The sequence below is a fragment of the Nestor notabilis genome, unplaced genomic scaffold (assembly GCF_000696875.1).
Source record: "Nestor notabilis isolate BGI_N333 unplaced genomic scaffold, ASM69687v1 scaffold8007, whole genome shotgun sequence".
NCBI classification, from domain to species: Eukaryota; Metazoa; Chordata; class Aves; order Psittaciformes; family Psittacidae; genus Nestor; species Nestor notabilis.
Window position 1 is genome coordinate 2,778 of NW_009935097.1, and position 15,391 is coordinate 18,168.

At 38.9% G+C, this 15,391-nt stretch overlaps 1 protein-coding gene across 3 annotated transcripts in view; it reads right to left on the reverse strand.

Moving 5' to 3' along the window:
- Positions 1 to 5,186: 5,186 nt before the first annotated feature.
- The window catches only part of RABGAP1L (RAB GTPase activating protein 1-like), a 62,913-nt gene continuing 52,708 nt past the window's right edge, over positions 5,187 to 15,391 (reverse strand). For 2 of the 3 annotated variants that reach the window (XM_010017657.1, XM_010017658.1), the window contains 6 exons: positions 11,874 to 11,984; positions 9,370 to 9,474; positions 8,053 to 8,136; positions 7,512 to 7,583; positions 5,951 to 6,148; positions 5,187 to 5,623 (listed from right to left, as the gene is read on the reverse strand). In XM_010017657.1, the coding sequence (XP_010015959.1) occupies positions 5,468 to 5,623; positions 5,951 to 6,148; positions 7,512 to 7,583; positions 8,053 to 8,136; positions 9,370 to 9,474; positions 11,874 to 11,984 (726 nt within the window). In that variant the 3' untranslated portion in view covers positions 5,187 to 5,467. Of the gene's footprint in view, positions 5,624 to 5,950; positions 6,149 to 7,511; positions 7,584 to 8,052; positions 8,137 to 9,369; positions 9,475 to 11,873; positions 11,985 to 15,260; positions 15,300 to 15,391 lie in introns of those variants that run through there. The other variant, XM_010017660.1, reaches the window with a different exon arrangement.

Sequence of the window (15,391 nt, forward strand, 5' to 3'; positions counted from 1 at the left end):
ACTTCACTGTAACGGAGCCAGAGCTTTGAAGCTTTCTCTCTGTTTTCAATGTGCTAAAGTGAATCCATCTTGAATGGCAGACACTGAGGGATTTAGACCATGCCTGATTAGACCCTTTTCTGCATTCACATGTCAACTTTTCCCAGTTCAGAGAAGCCAGAAAATCTTCCATGGGAAAGCAACAGTTCCCAAAGCTCGGGAGAGCTCCTGGCACAGGTTTTAAAGGTGGTATGGGCAGCAGTGCAAACCCAGCGATTACTGGAAGGGGGAAATTGGGATCTGGAGAAAAATCTGAGAATGTCTGCTCTCATTTGCATTGGTAGTACCATCCATGTATTATATAAAATACAAAAATAAGAGAAACTGGAAGGAAATTAGTACAGCCCAGGATTCTGGTGATATCAAATCACAAATGAAATTTATGACACCAAATCCTTTTGATGTATTTATCCCCTTGTGATTCAGTTTCCTATATATTATTCTATATATAAGATATAGTTTTCCAAAGATACATATATATTCCTTTACAGGTTAAATAAAAGCAAGTCCCACTGAATAAGAAAATAAGAGGAAGTAATGTCCTAATTCTCTACCCATATCTTTTTGTCTTTTTCAGGTAAAAATAGCATGAAATACATTCAGTAGCAAAGCAGTTGGAATCCAGGAGAAATGGAGAGCCCTGTATTCCTGGAGGATTAACCTGTACGTGTTAAGTCATGATCCTGAAATAAATTATGTAGACTTCTGACTTGGGAAAGGTGGGATCTTGATTAATGCTGAGCATTATTCACCCTGCTGCGAATTCTTCAAATTTCTGAAACCCCATCTATGGATCAGCCCTGTTTTAAAGGCTGCTGTGATGTACAGCCCACCTAACTTGAAAGGTCCAAACTTGATTGCTTTTTTGTGTCTCTCCTCAGTATTATTACTCAAAAAGAGGTAATAGGACAGCTTCTAGTAGGATATTAGCATAATAGACAGGAAAATAATACAGTTCAAGCCTTTGTGTTTGCAAGAACAATGTGACACCCGGCGCTGTGTTAACTCACAGCAATGCCTTGGGTGTACACAGCATTACCTGTCTAGTGCAGCCAGCTGTTTGCACAACAGCCCATTCTGCAGGGTTCAGCTGTAAGAGATGTGCTTGTCACTCAGAACAGTCCCCAGTCTTGAGGGAAACATCTCTGCCCTGATCTTCACATTTAGACAATAACATGTACTAAGGTTTTCTCACTAGCAGTTGGAAGAAAACCAGCATTTTAAGATCAGAAGTGCGTCTGTTTTTAGTGCCAAAGGTATTTAGGCTTATCAGATCATGCAGAAGTATGCCAATTATCCCTGAGTCTGATAGTAAATCAAAATAAGAGGTATAGTTTTCCCACACATATAAGTAGTTCCATGGATTTCACTGCAACTACTTAACAGAAGACAGGGAACAGCCCTACTTTTATCCTGTGGAGAAAGGATGACTTACATAGCTTCCAAGTTTTGATACTTCACTGACAGTAAAATCAGATTTTTATGTACTCCTACATTACTATATTCAGTAGGTCAGTGGCATCATGACTCTAAAGTCAATGGGATACTTCATGCTCTGTCAAGGGGCTGAATTCTTGTTCTTGACTTTCTATCTGCTCTTGTAAATGGCTGTTTTTATTTTGAGTTGTTTTTAACATAATGGCACAGATAAAAGCATCTATCTTAAAAGAAATTTCAAGGGCCAACTAAGAGAAGTCCTTTAAAATGTCCCATGAGAAAGAAAAACATTGCTTACCTAAGTAAGCAATATAAGTTAGCTGTAGCAAATTATATACTAATTAATGGGCAGGATAAGGATGAGTTTCTCAGTTGGCAGTACTGATTACACAGCTGTCTCCCTTTCCCAAGACTGGTTTTACTAAACTTTAATGCATACGGACCTTGGGGATTTTGCAGTTTCTTGGATTACCACCACACATGATATTTTCTATTTTATTGTTTTTAATTTTCTCTGGGTAAATTTAGAATTTTTAAGTGAAATACATCCTATTACTTTAGAATATTAAGTTTGATTCACAAAGATAATACAAAACTAGTTCACAGAGGTACCATGTAACTAAATCAGCCTTGCTTCATTTATCCTGTAAAGTGATACAGTCAAAGTAAAAACAGTTGCTTTTTAAATTCAAAAAAGTACTCTCGCTTCTCCCCATTGGGCACCTCAGGAACAGATTAGAATCCAACAAGATAAAACAGTTGTACTAAAAAAATTCTTTGGAGGTTTGTCCCTAAACGAAGTTAAGACTTTATTCAGAACTGTGCACTCTCAATAAAATTAAAATATAAGATTTAGTTCCACACATTATTTATAAAATTCAAATTACTTTTAATATAAGTTTGATGTGGATACATAGTTTAATACTGACTTAGGAAAAAAAATATTAATCACTGCAGACTTAACAAGCCATGTTAGCTGTTCCAGTGCCACACAAAAATAACAGTTTTAGTGAGACTTTGATGATGTTTCCAGCTGAAAAGCTGAACAATGAGCCAGCTGTCCATGACTGATCAGCTGGTCTGGCATACGTGTGCACATAACTATCACACACTGCTGAAAAGGGCTAATTAAACCCCAGATTTGTTTTTCTCACAGGAAGCTAAGTTTCCCAATAGCATATACAGTCAGCAGGCAAAATTTTAGCTTGCCTGATTAAATTCTGCAGTCTTGCTCCTTTCCTTGTTTCTGAATATAACTACGCTTATTCATCAAGACAATGCTATAGAGCTATCTTCTTATTCTTTCAGGAGTTTTGAGAAGACACAGTTGCCATGTAAATACTACACTTCCAAACACCACTGATACAAACACTACCTTGGAACTATAGATGGAAAGTGAAAGTAGTTTTTTGCCTTTATGTCACTGCCAAGAGCAATAATGCAGCTGTTGCCTTCAGGAACTTTTTTTTGCTGATGTAAGCCAGCTTCCATTCTACAAGGTTTTGAAATCATCATGGCTAGCAGGTAGCAAACATATTTTTGTCACAGAAACTCAACTTCCAAAGTCAGAGAGCAGCTACACTGAGAAAGATGATGTTGAGTCAAAGCGAGTTCCGTGGGACATGGTGAGCTTATTTAACAGTTATTTTTTGCTGAACTGAGGAAGTCCCACTCCCACAATCCGCTTGCAGTCACTGGACCCTTTGAGGTCATTTAACTCATTAATGTGACAAAAGACTAACCAAGAGGGGAGAAATGCCCCCCACATCTTTTCTTGTTTGGTTGGGTTTAATCATCTCCAGCATGTCCTTGTCCTGCCATAACATGGACAAGGGACACAACTGTACAACAGGGAGTTGGAGGGGTGAGTTCTTTGAGCAGAAGTGAGCTGTTACTTTAAGTCACCTGGTCAGGGAATCAGTCTTACCCATTTCTTTTTTATTATTACTGCATTTTTCCAATCAAGGTTTTAAATCTGGTTCTAAGTATGATTTAATGTAAATGAAATAAGAAACTCGGACACTTGTCAAACCATCGGTGTCACTCATCAGCACAGTACTCTCAAATGTAACCATCAGATGTTTGCCAGGTATTCTTAAATGTCACTTCAAATTTATTATGCTGTTCATTTTGAGTGTAAAGTGAAACTGGTAAATGAATGACTAATGATAGGTTTAGAGAGTTAAGAGAATGGAAACAATCATGCAAATATTAGCAAGAAAGTGACCAGGGAAAAAGATCTTTGTTCATATTTGCAAAAGAAATTTCTTTTATGTTTTTACCTTTTTTTTCCTCACTGTATTAATATTTCCAGATAATCAGTGTTCTTGCAGGTACGTTTTCCAATATTTTTGGTTTTTTAACCCCTTACCCTTGTAAGAGAGAATTTTGTTGCAGGATTGTGTCAAGATAGTGATTATATTTTGATCTCTACTTCAAACAGCTGACTGCCTTTCAGAATCACTCCTTTGGCACAGGTTACATTTATACTACCCTGTTTAAAATAATTCACAATTATGCTTGACAACAAAGCACAAGATGGGTATCATTAAATTTTATTGTACAAAACTGACAAGATATGGCATTACTTAGAATTAAAAAAAGAAAAAACAGAACTAATGTCCCTGGAACAATTTTGGAAATGGAACAATTAATACACAACCTTTAGTCCAGCAATGATATTTACCTGCAAGACCATCTTTAGACATGACAGATATAATTAAAAAAATACTCCATCAGTTCAAGCAATAGTTTAATTTTCCATGAAATAAGTATTTCTATAAACACTTTATGTTCAGTCAAACCAAATGCTTTTGGATTTTGTTACCTTAAGAGATAAAAAACAACCACACAGGTTTGGGAATCATCAGAGAAGTCTACCCCATGCGAAAGTCTAGGTTTTGTATTCCACTTGAAAATGTTTGTTTTTATAAAAATAAGTAATACCAACGTAGTGTTTCCTAAGTAGCAAACAGATCTTGATGCTGTGGTGTCTTACTCATCAGTGCAGCATAAACATTTTGAGGGATTTTTTTGATACCTTATTTCTGTGTCAAATTCAGAATTTGAATATAGACCCAGGAAAAGGTTTTCATTACTGTTATTCATAAAACCTACCCTTTATTGCACAGGATATACAAAAGGTCTAAACTATGCAAGGTCTTCACTATGCCTCAGGGCAAAAACATCAAATAAACATTGAAAAATTTTCCTTTTATCCCAGTGGAAAGAATTATTTCTTGCAATTTGTAGTATAAACATAAAAATGAAAAGGGAACTAGATAACTTTATGTTAAATTCCAGTTCAGCTGTCAATAGCCTTCAAACAACAATGCTACAAGGAACTGCACTACTTGCATTTCTGAAGAAAAAAACAATCAGAACTAAGAAATTATCAGGGAAGCTCATAAACAATTGTGCCAAGAGAGCACAAGACTATCTTTGCTATGGCCTAAGCTTTACAAAAAGTGCTTCTCTGCAGGACACGGTCACTGCGATAAACTTCTGAGATGGTCCCAGGGCGTAAGTTATCCTAAGACACCTGCACACACACTGGTACTTACTACACTGTGCTTTCTATGAAGAGATTATGCTTCAGTACTTTACATTTTCCATTCTCTTTCTTCCTCCAGAAGAAGAAAAAACCTTCTATGCAAGATAAAAATAATTTTGAGTAATTAGTCATGTATTAAAGACCTAGTTTTGAAGTATTTAACATCTAGTCATATAAAATAAAGTGTAAAAGTATGAAGGTATCAGAATGTGGCTTTCAGCAAGGCAGTTTGGGAAGTAAGAATTCAACATAAAACGGGAATTATTTTTTCCCCCTTTGTAAAGGGTCACATCAGAATGAATGAAGAACACCGAAGAATTTCACTTCAAGCCTGCGCTCCTGCCTTTTGTCCTTTCTCCAAGAGGAGAGACCACTGGAAGAATCCTCCAGGGTTCAGTTGTGTTGTTCTTTGTGCTCTTGTTTGGGGTCTGGCGGGAACTATGTACTGCCCTCTTTGGGTGGCAGGGACGGCTGAGGCTGCTGCGGTGGCTGTGTGCCTGTGGCCGTTTTGATAGAGTTCAGGGTTTTGCTAAACCAAGAGTTTTTGGCAGCTTGGATTTCATTCATAAGGGCTCCTCTCTGGTGTTCCAGCTCCTACGAAAGTAGAATAGTCAGAACTGATCAAAACCCAAGTAATTAACAGCAAAGTATCTTCAAACTCAGTCCCTGCAATCCAGCACTTTCCTTGCAACCTCCCAGGCACTGGGGAGAGAAGGCAGGTTGAAATTGCAGGAACAGCAGAAGATATTTAGATATAAAAATCTGTTTTCAAGACAGAAAATCGTTCTTGCAGTTCACAGATATACTGCAGTATGGGTATATGCTCACTTTTGGAACAATTTTTTGCATGATTCAGAATTATTTTGTACTCAGCATAACAAGGTTAAGGACACAGCCCTGCTGTACTTGGATTTCACATACCTGAATTTTGCACTTAGCTTCCACAAGCTGCAGTTTGGTCTGTGCAAGTTCCAGCTCCATCTCCCTCAGTTGCTTCTTCAGTGCATCCTTTTCATCATCCATTTCTATGCCCTTATTCTCCATGCTTACAACAGGCAGCTTCAGTGCCCCCTCCTTACTGAAAATCTCACTGCAGTGTTTGCAGGCCATCACTTTACCCTGAAATACCCAGAAAGCTCATCTTTAATCCATATTTTCAGGAGTTGCTGCGCTTCCTGGAAGAGCCATTTTTATGTTAGATTGCCTTTCAGTCAGTAAGCTTGAACTATCTCGTACTGCAGTTTTCATACATGACATGAAAGGAATTTGAGAAGTTCATGAAAAATTTCCAGGGCATATTAACCAGTATAAATTTTCTTAAAATCGACTTAGTGTGCTCTGTCTAAGCACAGAGACTTTGCTCTCGAACTAGAAATACTCAAACCCTCTTGCTACCAAAGTTTTGTAATATTTTGCAGTATTTATGCCAGCAGAATTCAGAAGAGTAAATCACACTCTAGAAACTTTCCATCTTCCCTAAAAGCACTTGACCAAATGAATACAAATCGTGATACTTAAAGTCAGGTAGTTTTTCCATATTTCCAGAAGCAAGCAAGCTGCTGTGCTCTCAACACGGGCCAGTCCTGTCCTGTAGGTGCTTGTTCAGCATCTTAGGGGATGACCCTTTCTGCCAGTGACACCTGATACACAACAGTAATGTTCTCATGCTACTTGGAGAGGTGAATCAGTTACTCATAGCTGAAGATGTAGCACAGCTGGCCTGGCTCACATGAACTGAAACAGGATATTGAGCTAATTCAGCAGATTATAGGAACATCTATCCTAGAATTATCTTTTACCAGTAACATAAAAAGGTCACTAAGAAGGCACAAATCGGGTTCAACTTGAGTACCAAAGAAGCAACTAGAAGCTACAGCAGAGGGAAAACAATTCTGCCTCTTCATAGTGACAAAGCAGACTGATACCTGATCAGGAAACATTTATCTCTAGTGCAGATGTTCCTAGTAAGGGGCTTTAGAGAAGGGTGAGGAACTGCTAGGGCAATTCTGGGGATGGCTCAAGCTATGCAAATTACTTAAACAACTGTGCTTAAATTACAGAAACCCGAATTGTCCAATTTGGCCAATTCTGACTCCTCCACTGGGCACACAGGAGAAGAAGAATGTTTTCTTTTCTAGAGAACCTTTTATTATTATTATTTAATTAAAACATTCAAGTAAATACTATCTCTCTGTATTTTTTGCCAAAAGTATACATTTCAACAATAAGAAGAAAAGCCAAGTACAACATGGAGTTCACAGTTTGAGAGTTCTGTTCTGTCTGATATAAGATAAGGAACTACGAAAGTAAATTAATCCTTTCATTGTCTCCATCTGATGAAAAACACCTGTGGGGCTACCAGTGCAGGAAGGCAGACACCACTGTTGTTACATTAAACCTCAATTCACATCTTATTCTGTGTCCCTGGTGTTTAGCAGTACTTGCATTACATACATCCCATATGTAGAGGCATCATTCTCACCTTCACAACTTCCAGTTCATCTTTACTGGCCGCTTGTTGTTTTTCCAGCCTGGTACTCAGCTGGGAACAAATCTGGAGCAGAGGAAGCAGTCTCTTAGGTAACATTTACTATAGTAAAATATAACCCATGTTTTTTCATTTTTGTTAGAGCCAACATTTCTTAAATTCTGCCTCACTCAGAGGCTGATGATGATAATAAGACTGAAAAAAAATGGCAGTATTCAATACAGAACCTGAACACAGAGACGAACATTTTATAGATGAATTGGTTTATAATGTTTATACTGTATTAAGTCACAGAATAAAGAAGCATTCACCCTGCAGTACTAAAATTAGCTGAAAGACAGGTTACGCCTGATTCCCTAAATTAGGAGACTATTATGAAAACCACAGAAAGATTTATGACAGATTACAATGCTTGGTCTCTGGAAGCCTGAAACATAGTGTAACTTATTTAAAGGATGAGATCTGCTACTCCGAAAATTCAGCTTTCAGATCAGATTGAAAGAAGAAATAGGAGAAAGCGTCTCTAGAACAGTACCTGTTTATACTCTGCAATAATGGCTGTAGTTTTCTTGATCTCAGATTCTGCCTTCTCTAGCTGCTTCCTGAAGACCTCCTTCAGCTAGGAATTGAAGGAGAGAAGTTACACAGTACACTGAAAGAAGTTCTCAAAATGTCATCAGATCATTTTCTCGAAGTCTGGCTGTGTTTACAGCAGTTCTACAGCTGCTCCTTACCAAATTCCAGTTCTTCTTACCACTTCCACTTCTTCATACAAGTGTCTGATTTACTCAGTACACAAATACGTATTATAGTCAGTTATAACCAGGAAGACTATACTCTGATATAGTGTATCCATGCTTAGAGACTTATCCTGTAGGAAGATGTCTCTGCATTACATGGTGGTACAGCATAGTCCACAGAACACAAAGCAAGAGCATTACTATTAAGTGGGTTTTACTGATTTTGTTTTTGTTTTCTGCACACTGTTAGATCAAGCGTGGGCAGACAGATTATTTTTTTGTTTGGATATGGAATAGGAAGAAGAATCTCTCAGCATTATCACTCTCATCTCCTTAACGGGAGAAAAAAATCTGTTTTGGTCTGTGGCATTGCATCAAAATACAGTTAACTCATTCCTCCATCGTTCAGAAGCACTAAATTTTGACAGCCCTTTCAAGTAGGAGAAAGGCTTCCACTGCCTTGTTAAAGCAAATAGAGAACTTGGCAACCTCCAATTAAGGAGACACAAAAATGATCGTTTGATTGTTGTAGCCACTGTTGTCAAACAGTGAAAATAAAAATCAGGGTATCACTTTTGACATAAACTTGTGTGTGTCAGCATTCAGCACTGTGTTAGATACGTAGGATTGAAAAACTAAGACTGAACATTTCACAAAAAATATGAGGCCAGGTCTAGTCCACAAAATTCTCCCAACCCTCAGCTTTGTTTTGCTGTTGGTTCTAGCTTCAGACAGGAACATTCACAGCTTAGTTCAGTGAACCACCAGCTGAATCCAGAACAGCCTCTTATTAAGGCAACAACTCCTCCAGCTTCTTGTTTATATCATTAAAAGTGGTCTGATTATGTCTCCTTAGTTGTGATTGCTCACCACCAGTGAAAAGGATTACAATACTGGGCAGAGGATAAGGTTTGGAAAACTGAACATTCTGAGCTCAAGTAAAGAAAACACTGAAAACCATACTTGGAAAAAAAAAAATTGCCCTGGCACTGTAATTATTTAATTGTGACTGCATTTTGAAGACAAAATCCCTTCTACAATTAAAACACATTCATGCTTTTTTCCATATCCTTTGCTTGCATTTCCTTGCTAAATGAGAGAAGTTGTCTTACCTGAGCAGTTTCCTCTTCCTGCTTCCGCTTCTCCTCCTCAGTCTCCACTAGCTTCTGTTTGGTCAGGAGAAGTTCCTTGTTCAAAACATCTGCTTTGTCTTCAGCCTAGAATTAGAAATGCTGGTGTAAATAAGATATTATCTGCGCCAATACAAATGTATTGGCATTTACATCTCAGAAATATTGTAGACTCAGGTTCTAGCATTGCCTTTTCCTGCCCTCTGATGGCTCACCTAACCTATTTTTTTATATGACATTCCTTTTTCAAATAGCCATTTCCTAAGTTATTTCACTGTGTTTCAACAACTGCAAAAGAAACCCTTTCGCCACATGCTTACCTAAGCCCAGATCGCAAGTAAGCAGAGATACTATGTCCTAATACAAACCTAATATAAACCATGATGTATAGAATATTTTTGTTGGGAACAATATTAATCTAAGTGAAGGCAGCATGATTTAGCTCCTGTGTAACTTCACGTAAGTCATTCCATTTTTCTATCTGTAAGATACTGTAGAAAACGTTAGTTGCCTGCACTGTACCTTACAAAGTGTCTGGGTGGAGACAAGTATAAAAGAGACCTACAGGACCACCAGATAAAACAGTTTATCAGTCAAGTATTACCTGGAGAAACTTGATACTGTCTACTAGAGAATATGAATTTTCTCCTTTCTTTGAAGGGCCAAGCTTACAGTGAAAGATACTGGGAATGCTTTGTTTTTGTGAGCACTAGCCTCCCTAATCACCATGTTGACCTCCCCAGCTAGGAGATACACACTGCATTGCACCACCCCTCCTGTTCAGTAACTAAGTGCTACAATAGGCAAGGGCTGTGCTTGAATAATACTTAGTTTGCTGAAAATACAAGAGGGAAAATGACATTGGAAACAAGAAATAACAGTGCAGAACCTGTCTCTGAGTTGCAGTTTGGTTTTCTACCACGGGTGGTGGTATTAGGTTATCTGTTGGCTACAGTGTTAATTATCAAAGAGGGTATTTGTTAATGGTGACTGTGGGTAGCAGAAGCAGCTGCACCTGGGCCCTGAGTGAAGAGATCGACTGAGGATTCCTGCATTGTTACGTGTGTATATAGCTGTGTGGGAGAAAGAAAAACAAGCAGTGAAAGAACAGAAAATTGTTAAATTGGCATCTTAGACCAAAAGAACTCGGAGATTACAAGGGTATTTTTGGTGAAAGACCTGTTTAAGATATACTTTGAGTGAACTACAAATCTTTACTCCTTTTATGTGTTCCTTCCAAGTTCTCCAAGCACCTGCAGTGATGTACGGGATAACCTGTCCTTGCAGATGAGGAGTGCAGTAGCACAAAGCTTTTCTTCCAGTGCCAGTGAACTGAGGCAGAGTGTGGGAAAACTTCACGGAGCCACTCATCTACAGAAAGCCTGCTAAAAATCAGGAGAGCACGAGATGGAACTGGCAAAGGTATGTGCTTGGCAGTCATAATACTTGAGGGGGGGAAAAAAAAGCATGGGCAGCAGCAGATCTAAAGCTGCTTTATGTACAGCTGTTCCCAGGGAAAATAGAGCACCTCAACACATTGCTTTTGGCCTTTACACGAGATTGCCGACTCCATCATGCAAAGCGCATCTCTGCCTGTGTTCAAGACAGCTCAGGTCTTTTGACTCACATGGATCCAAATCAGCAGAGCTTAACTATCAAAGATTTGCCTAAACAGAAATACAGATTGCACAACTGTGGTTAGTGATGTTGACAATTCTGAGGCTAGATAAAGAAAGCCAAATGATTATGGGAAATCAAATTGAGAGGCCCTTGCAGGAAAAGATTTTACATTATAAAACGTTCTAGAGCCCTCACTGAGCACAGGACTAATCATGGGGTGTGGTGGAGTATGGCCCTCTTGTATTGAGTACCTTAATAATAGCTGTTACAGCATTTAACATAGTACATAAAATTTTCCAGAAAGAGGAGGGTTGAATTTATAGTTCTCCGAGATAAAGGGCTCTGAATGCTGCTGCCCTTCACATTCCAGTCTTCACAGGAAACAAAAGCAGTTAGCAAAGAACACCTAGAAGCCCTTCCAGTTTTTGGTGCCATGCCACTTCCTTATCTCTAAATTTTGTTGACTGTACTGAAACTGCTGTGAAAAACAGATCCTCATGAGGTGGGTAGACATTCTGCATGGCAACTTCACTTGAGGTTAGTCTTTCAAAGACAGCGTGATAGCTTTTGCAAGTAAATGTTCACTCTTTGGTATCTGCCTAAAGGTTATGGTTTACATTTTCTAAAACAATCCACAACAGAGAAGGTGAAGTCAGTGATGGCAAAACACCCCTGTAAATGCCTACAGTTGCACACACGTGGAAATGCAGCTTTCAGACTGCAGCTGGGAGTGAGGTTGTCAGGAAAATAAAGGCACAAATAATTATACTTTTAATGTTGCATTCATGCTTTCACTTAAGCACAAAGCAGGGCTCGAAAACTGGTGTTGCCAAGTGTGGGCTGAGACCCATCTTTGTCAGCATTACCTGGTCCAGGTCATTCCGTAAGGCAATTTTGCTTGTTACAAGCTCATGGGCAAGGTCATCGTTCTCCTGCTCCAGCCGCATGCTTGCTTCTTGGAGCCTGCGGTTTTCCCTCTGCAGAAAGAAAGGAACAACCAGAAAAGGAAGTTAGTCTTTACCAATATTAAAGAGCAGTAAGTTAATATATTGTGTGTGTAAAACATTGAGAAGGCAGGAGTGCACACTAAGACAGGACTGCTGCTCTGGGAAACAACAGTGAAGTAAGCCAGCAGTGCAAATGCAGCTATTCCACTTACATCCCAATGGTTATGTTTGTGTCACATAAGTGACACTGACTGTAGGCTTTCTCTGTCAAAACTAAACTCAGTCCTCTCTGCAGAAGTGCTTGGTTTCCGCTTGCTCATTATCAAAAGAAATAAGGCAGATAAAATCCCACCCAGCAGCAGTGAACAGGGACCAAATAATAGATACTTATCATAATGTTTGCAACTGAAAGTAGAAAGCTGTCCTGCTCCTTTATACAAAATTTTGTCTGCATAAATCCATAAAAATAGTCCATTTTGTAGATGATGTAGTGACAACTTCCCATCTTCCGTGAGACCAGTAAAGGAGAGTATTTAGCAGGGAACTCCCTACAGCTCATATAATCTGTATCTCCATTTGTGCACTTTCTCTGCAACACGTGCCAGGATAACAGTGCACATTCTGCAGGATACCTGCTGAGAACAAATGCCAGATGGAGAGGGGCCTCACTCCCTGAGCACAGGCCCACAGCCTGCTTGGTGGGCAATGTATGGAACACAAAATGCAGAACTTCAAGACTGCAGGCCCTGGTCCTTGTCACACTGCACTCTCTACCAATTTCTGCACAGGCAGAAATAACTACAGAGAGCGCAATTAGAGAAGGTAAGTACACAGGAGAAGAATGAACAGTAGTAATTCTTGTTTCTAAAAATCAGTTTCAGTTATTGTTCTTCTAGGGCTGAGAAACAGAATCAGATTCAAAAGATGTCTATTTGTTACAGAATCATAGAATTGACTAGGTTGGAAAAGACCTTTAAGATCATCGAGTCTAACCTTTACCCCAGGACTGCCAAGTCCACCAACATACCATACCACTAAGAGCCTCATCTACTCGTATTCTGAACACCTCCAGGGATGGTGATTCCATCACTTCTGTGGGAAGCCTGTTCCAGTACCTGATCGCCCTTTTGGTTTAGAAATTTTTTCTAATATCCAAACTAAACCTCCCTCGGCACAGCTTGAGGCTGTTACCTCTTGTCCTATCACTTGTTTCTTGGGAAAAGAGACCAACCACCTTCTCACTCCATCCTCCTTTCAGGTAGTTGCAGAGAGTGATCTTATCTTCATCTTTGGAAGAACACAGCCAGGTGCGACAGACAGAGATGCCCTCCTCAAATGGACTTTAAGAGAGCAAAAAACGTGCTGGCCTTCAGTCACACAATGACTCCATATCTTTCATACCAAAAGAGACTGCAAAGGGAATCTGTGTCCTATGGAAACTCAAAGAGAAATACCAAGTTCCTATAGAAACTCGTAGGCGGAAGAACAATAACCTACATGCTGAAACTACAGAAAGGACCTGTGCTTATATTCTCCAAGACAAAACAGTGAATATATATCAGTACTTAAGATAGCAAAAAATTTCCAAGAGTTGTTCAGTGAATGCTTTCCTACAAAATGTGAGTTCTTTGCATAAGCACATTAATGACCTGTCTTCACTTCCTCCTGCTCACCAGCTATGCTCAGATATTTTTAATTTCCAAACTCACCATCATGAAACTGCAATTTTCATTTCTGTTACAAGAAGATTTTGCATACTTGTCTTTAATGAAAAAAGACAACTACAACTCTAAGAGGATACTAAAAAAGATCTCTTCTATGTGCGAGCTTCCTCTGTGGCAGGAAGCAGAATCTCTACAAATACTCTCTCCTTAATGTGACCCCATTGTGTAACTAGACTATGCACTGCCCTGTACAGGAAAGTACATTTGTTTCCTTTCCAAAAGACCGTACTTTAAATAACTTGTTTTGTAACCAAAACAATAGAAAGTAAGTAAAATACTTTTGTTTCAACACAGTTAAAATAACCACTGCTAAAAGACACGTAACTTTGGGGATCTTTCTGATTTTAATTGCACTGTATTCTGTTTGGGATTTTTTTAGAAGTAAAATTCTTCTGTAAGGATAATATAAACTTCGAAGTGTAAAACCAAACTGCAGTCAATTAAGAAAAAAAAAAAGTCCCTAATGTGTCTTTATCTCTGTATTTTGGTCAGACCATCTTGGAAATGTTGATTTTTATAGACACAGCTCTGCCAGCGAGTAGCTATCAGAAAGTGACTTGAATTCATGTAAAAACTGGGACCAGATCAAGATGGTATTGCTGCCATGTGCTGCAGCACCAATACTTTTTCATAGGGATGTTGCTCAGAGGGATAAATCAGGAAATTCTTAATACTTCCACAGATTAACCCAGAAAGAAGTTTGCTTTAACATTTTTGCTATGCATCTGCCAAAAGCTTCAGTGTCCGCAAAGCAAGCCGCACAATGTGAAGTTCAAAGTTCCTGCTTTGCATTCGCAGACAAGTGGGTAAGCAAGCTATGTGGTTGGAAATGCAATACCCTCCTCTTAAACTAGAATTTAATGGCATATTACTGAGTTAAAGATCTCTTACCTTGGTCTATCCAGTCAATAGCTAAGACATGTTTTTATCTTGTTCACCATACTTCTAATTTCCAGCAGAAAGTCTCTTCTAGGGCCACCTTTAGTCTTCCTCCACACAGGGCAGTGTGCTGAACTAGGCAGTTTGTCTTTTCCAGCTCCTCCCCCCAAATTTAGCAGTGAACAACTGCCTTCTTCCTCAGGAGGAAACTATTAATCTGCTTAAGCCTAAATAAAACCTAACGTTACACAGTACAGACAAAAATAGCAAATAGCGCTTTTCATATGTAGCATATTTTCAAAGGCTCTGAAATACTTACAGGGTTTTATAAAATACCATTCACAATGGCATAAAGTTCAACAGATGGAGCTGGTTTGTTACAGCAGGACTCACATCACAGGCGGCATTTTGTAACCTGGCATAAGCCAACTAGTCAGACCTGCTAGTTGTCCTTGGTGTAAACATACAGCTTCCTGCTGTTTCTCTGCGCACCACTAACAATTTACTAACTATGACAACCATTTCCTTCTGTTTGGTGTAGCTCAGTTTCTACAGTCAGTAAAACAAGAGATTCTTCTTTCCCAAATTCCTCCTCCTGTCTACAAATGGCAGATGGTGAACTCTGTTTAGCTTTTAAAAGGAGGATACTGCATTTCCAAAATGGACAAACACTGCTGATACATACAAACACAAATAAACTTACCTCCTGTAAAGTCACAGACCAAACACTGCTTTCAACCATTGGTGTAAAGACAGTGAAAACAGGATATGAGATAGTTTTTAATACCAACAAAGACAGGGAAAAAAAAAAAAAGAAAAAAAAAGTTTCTGATT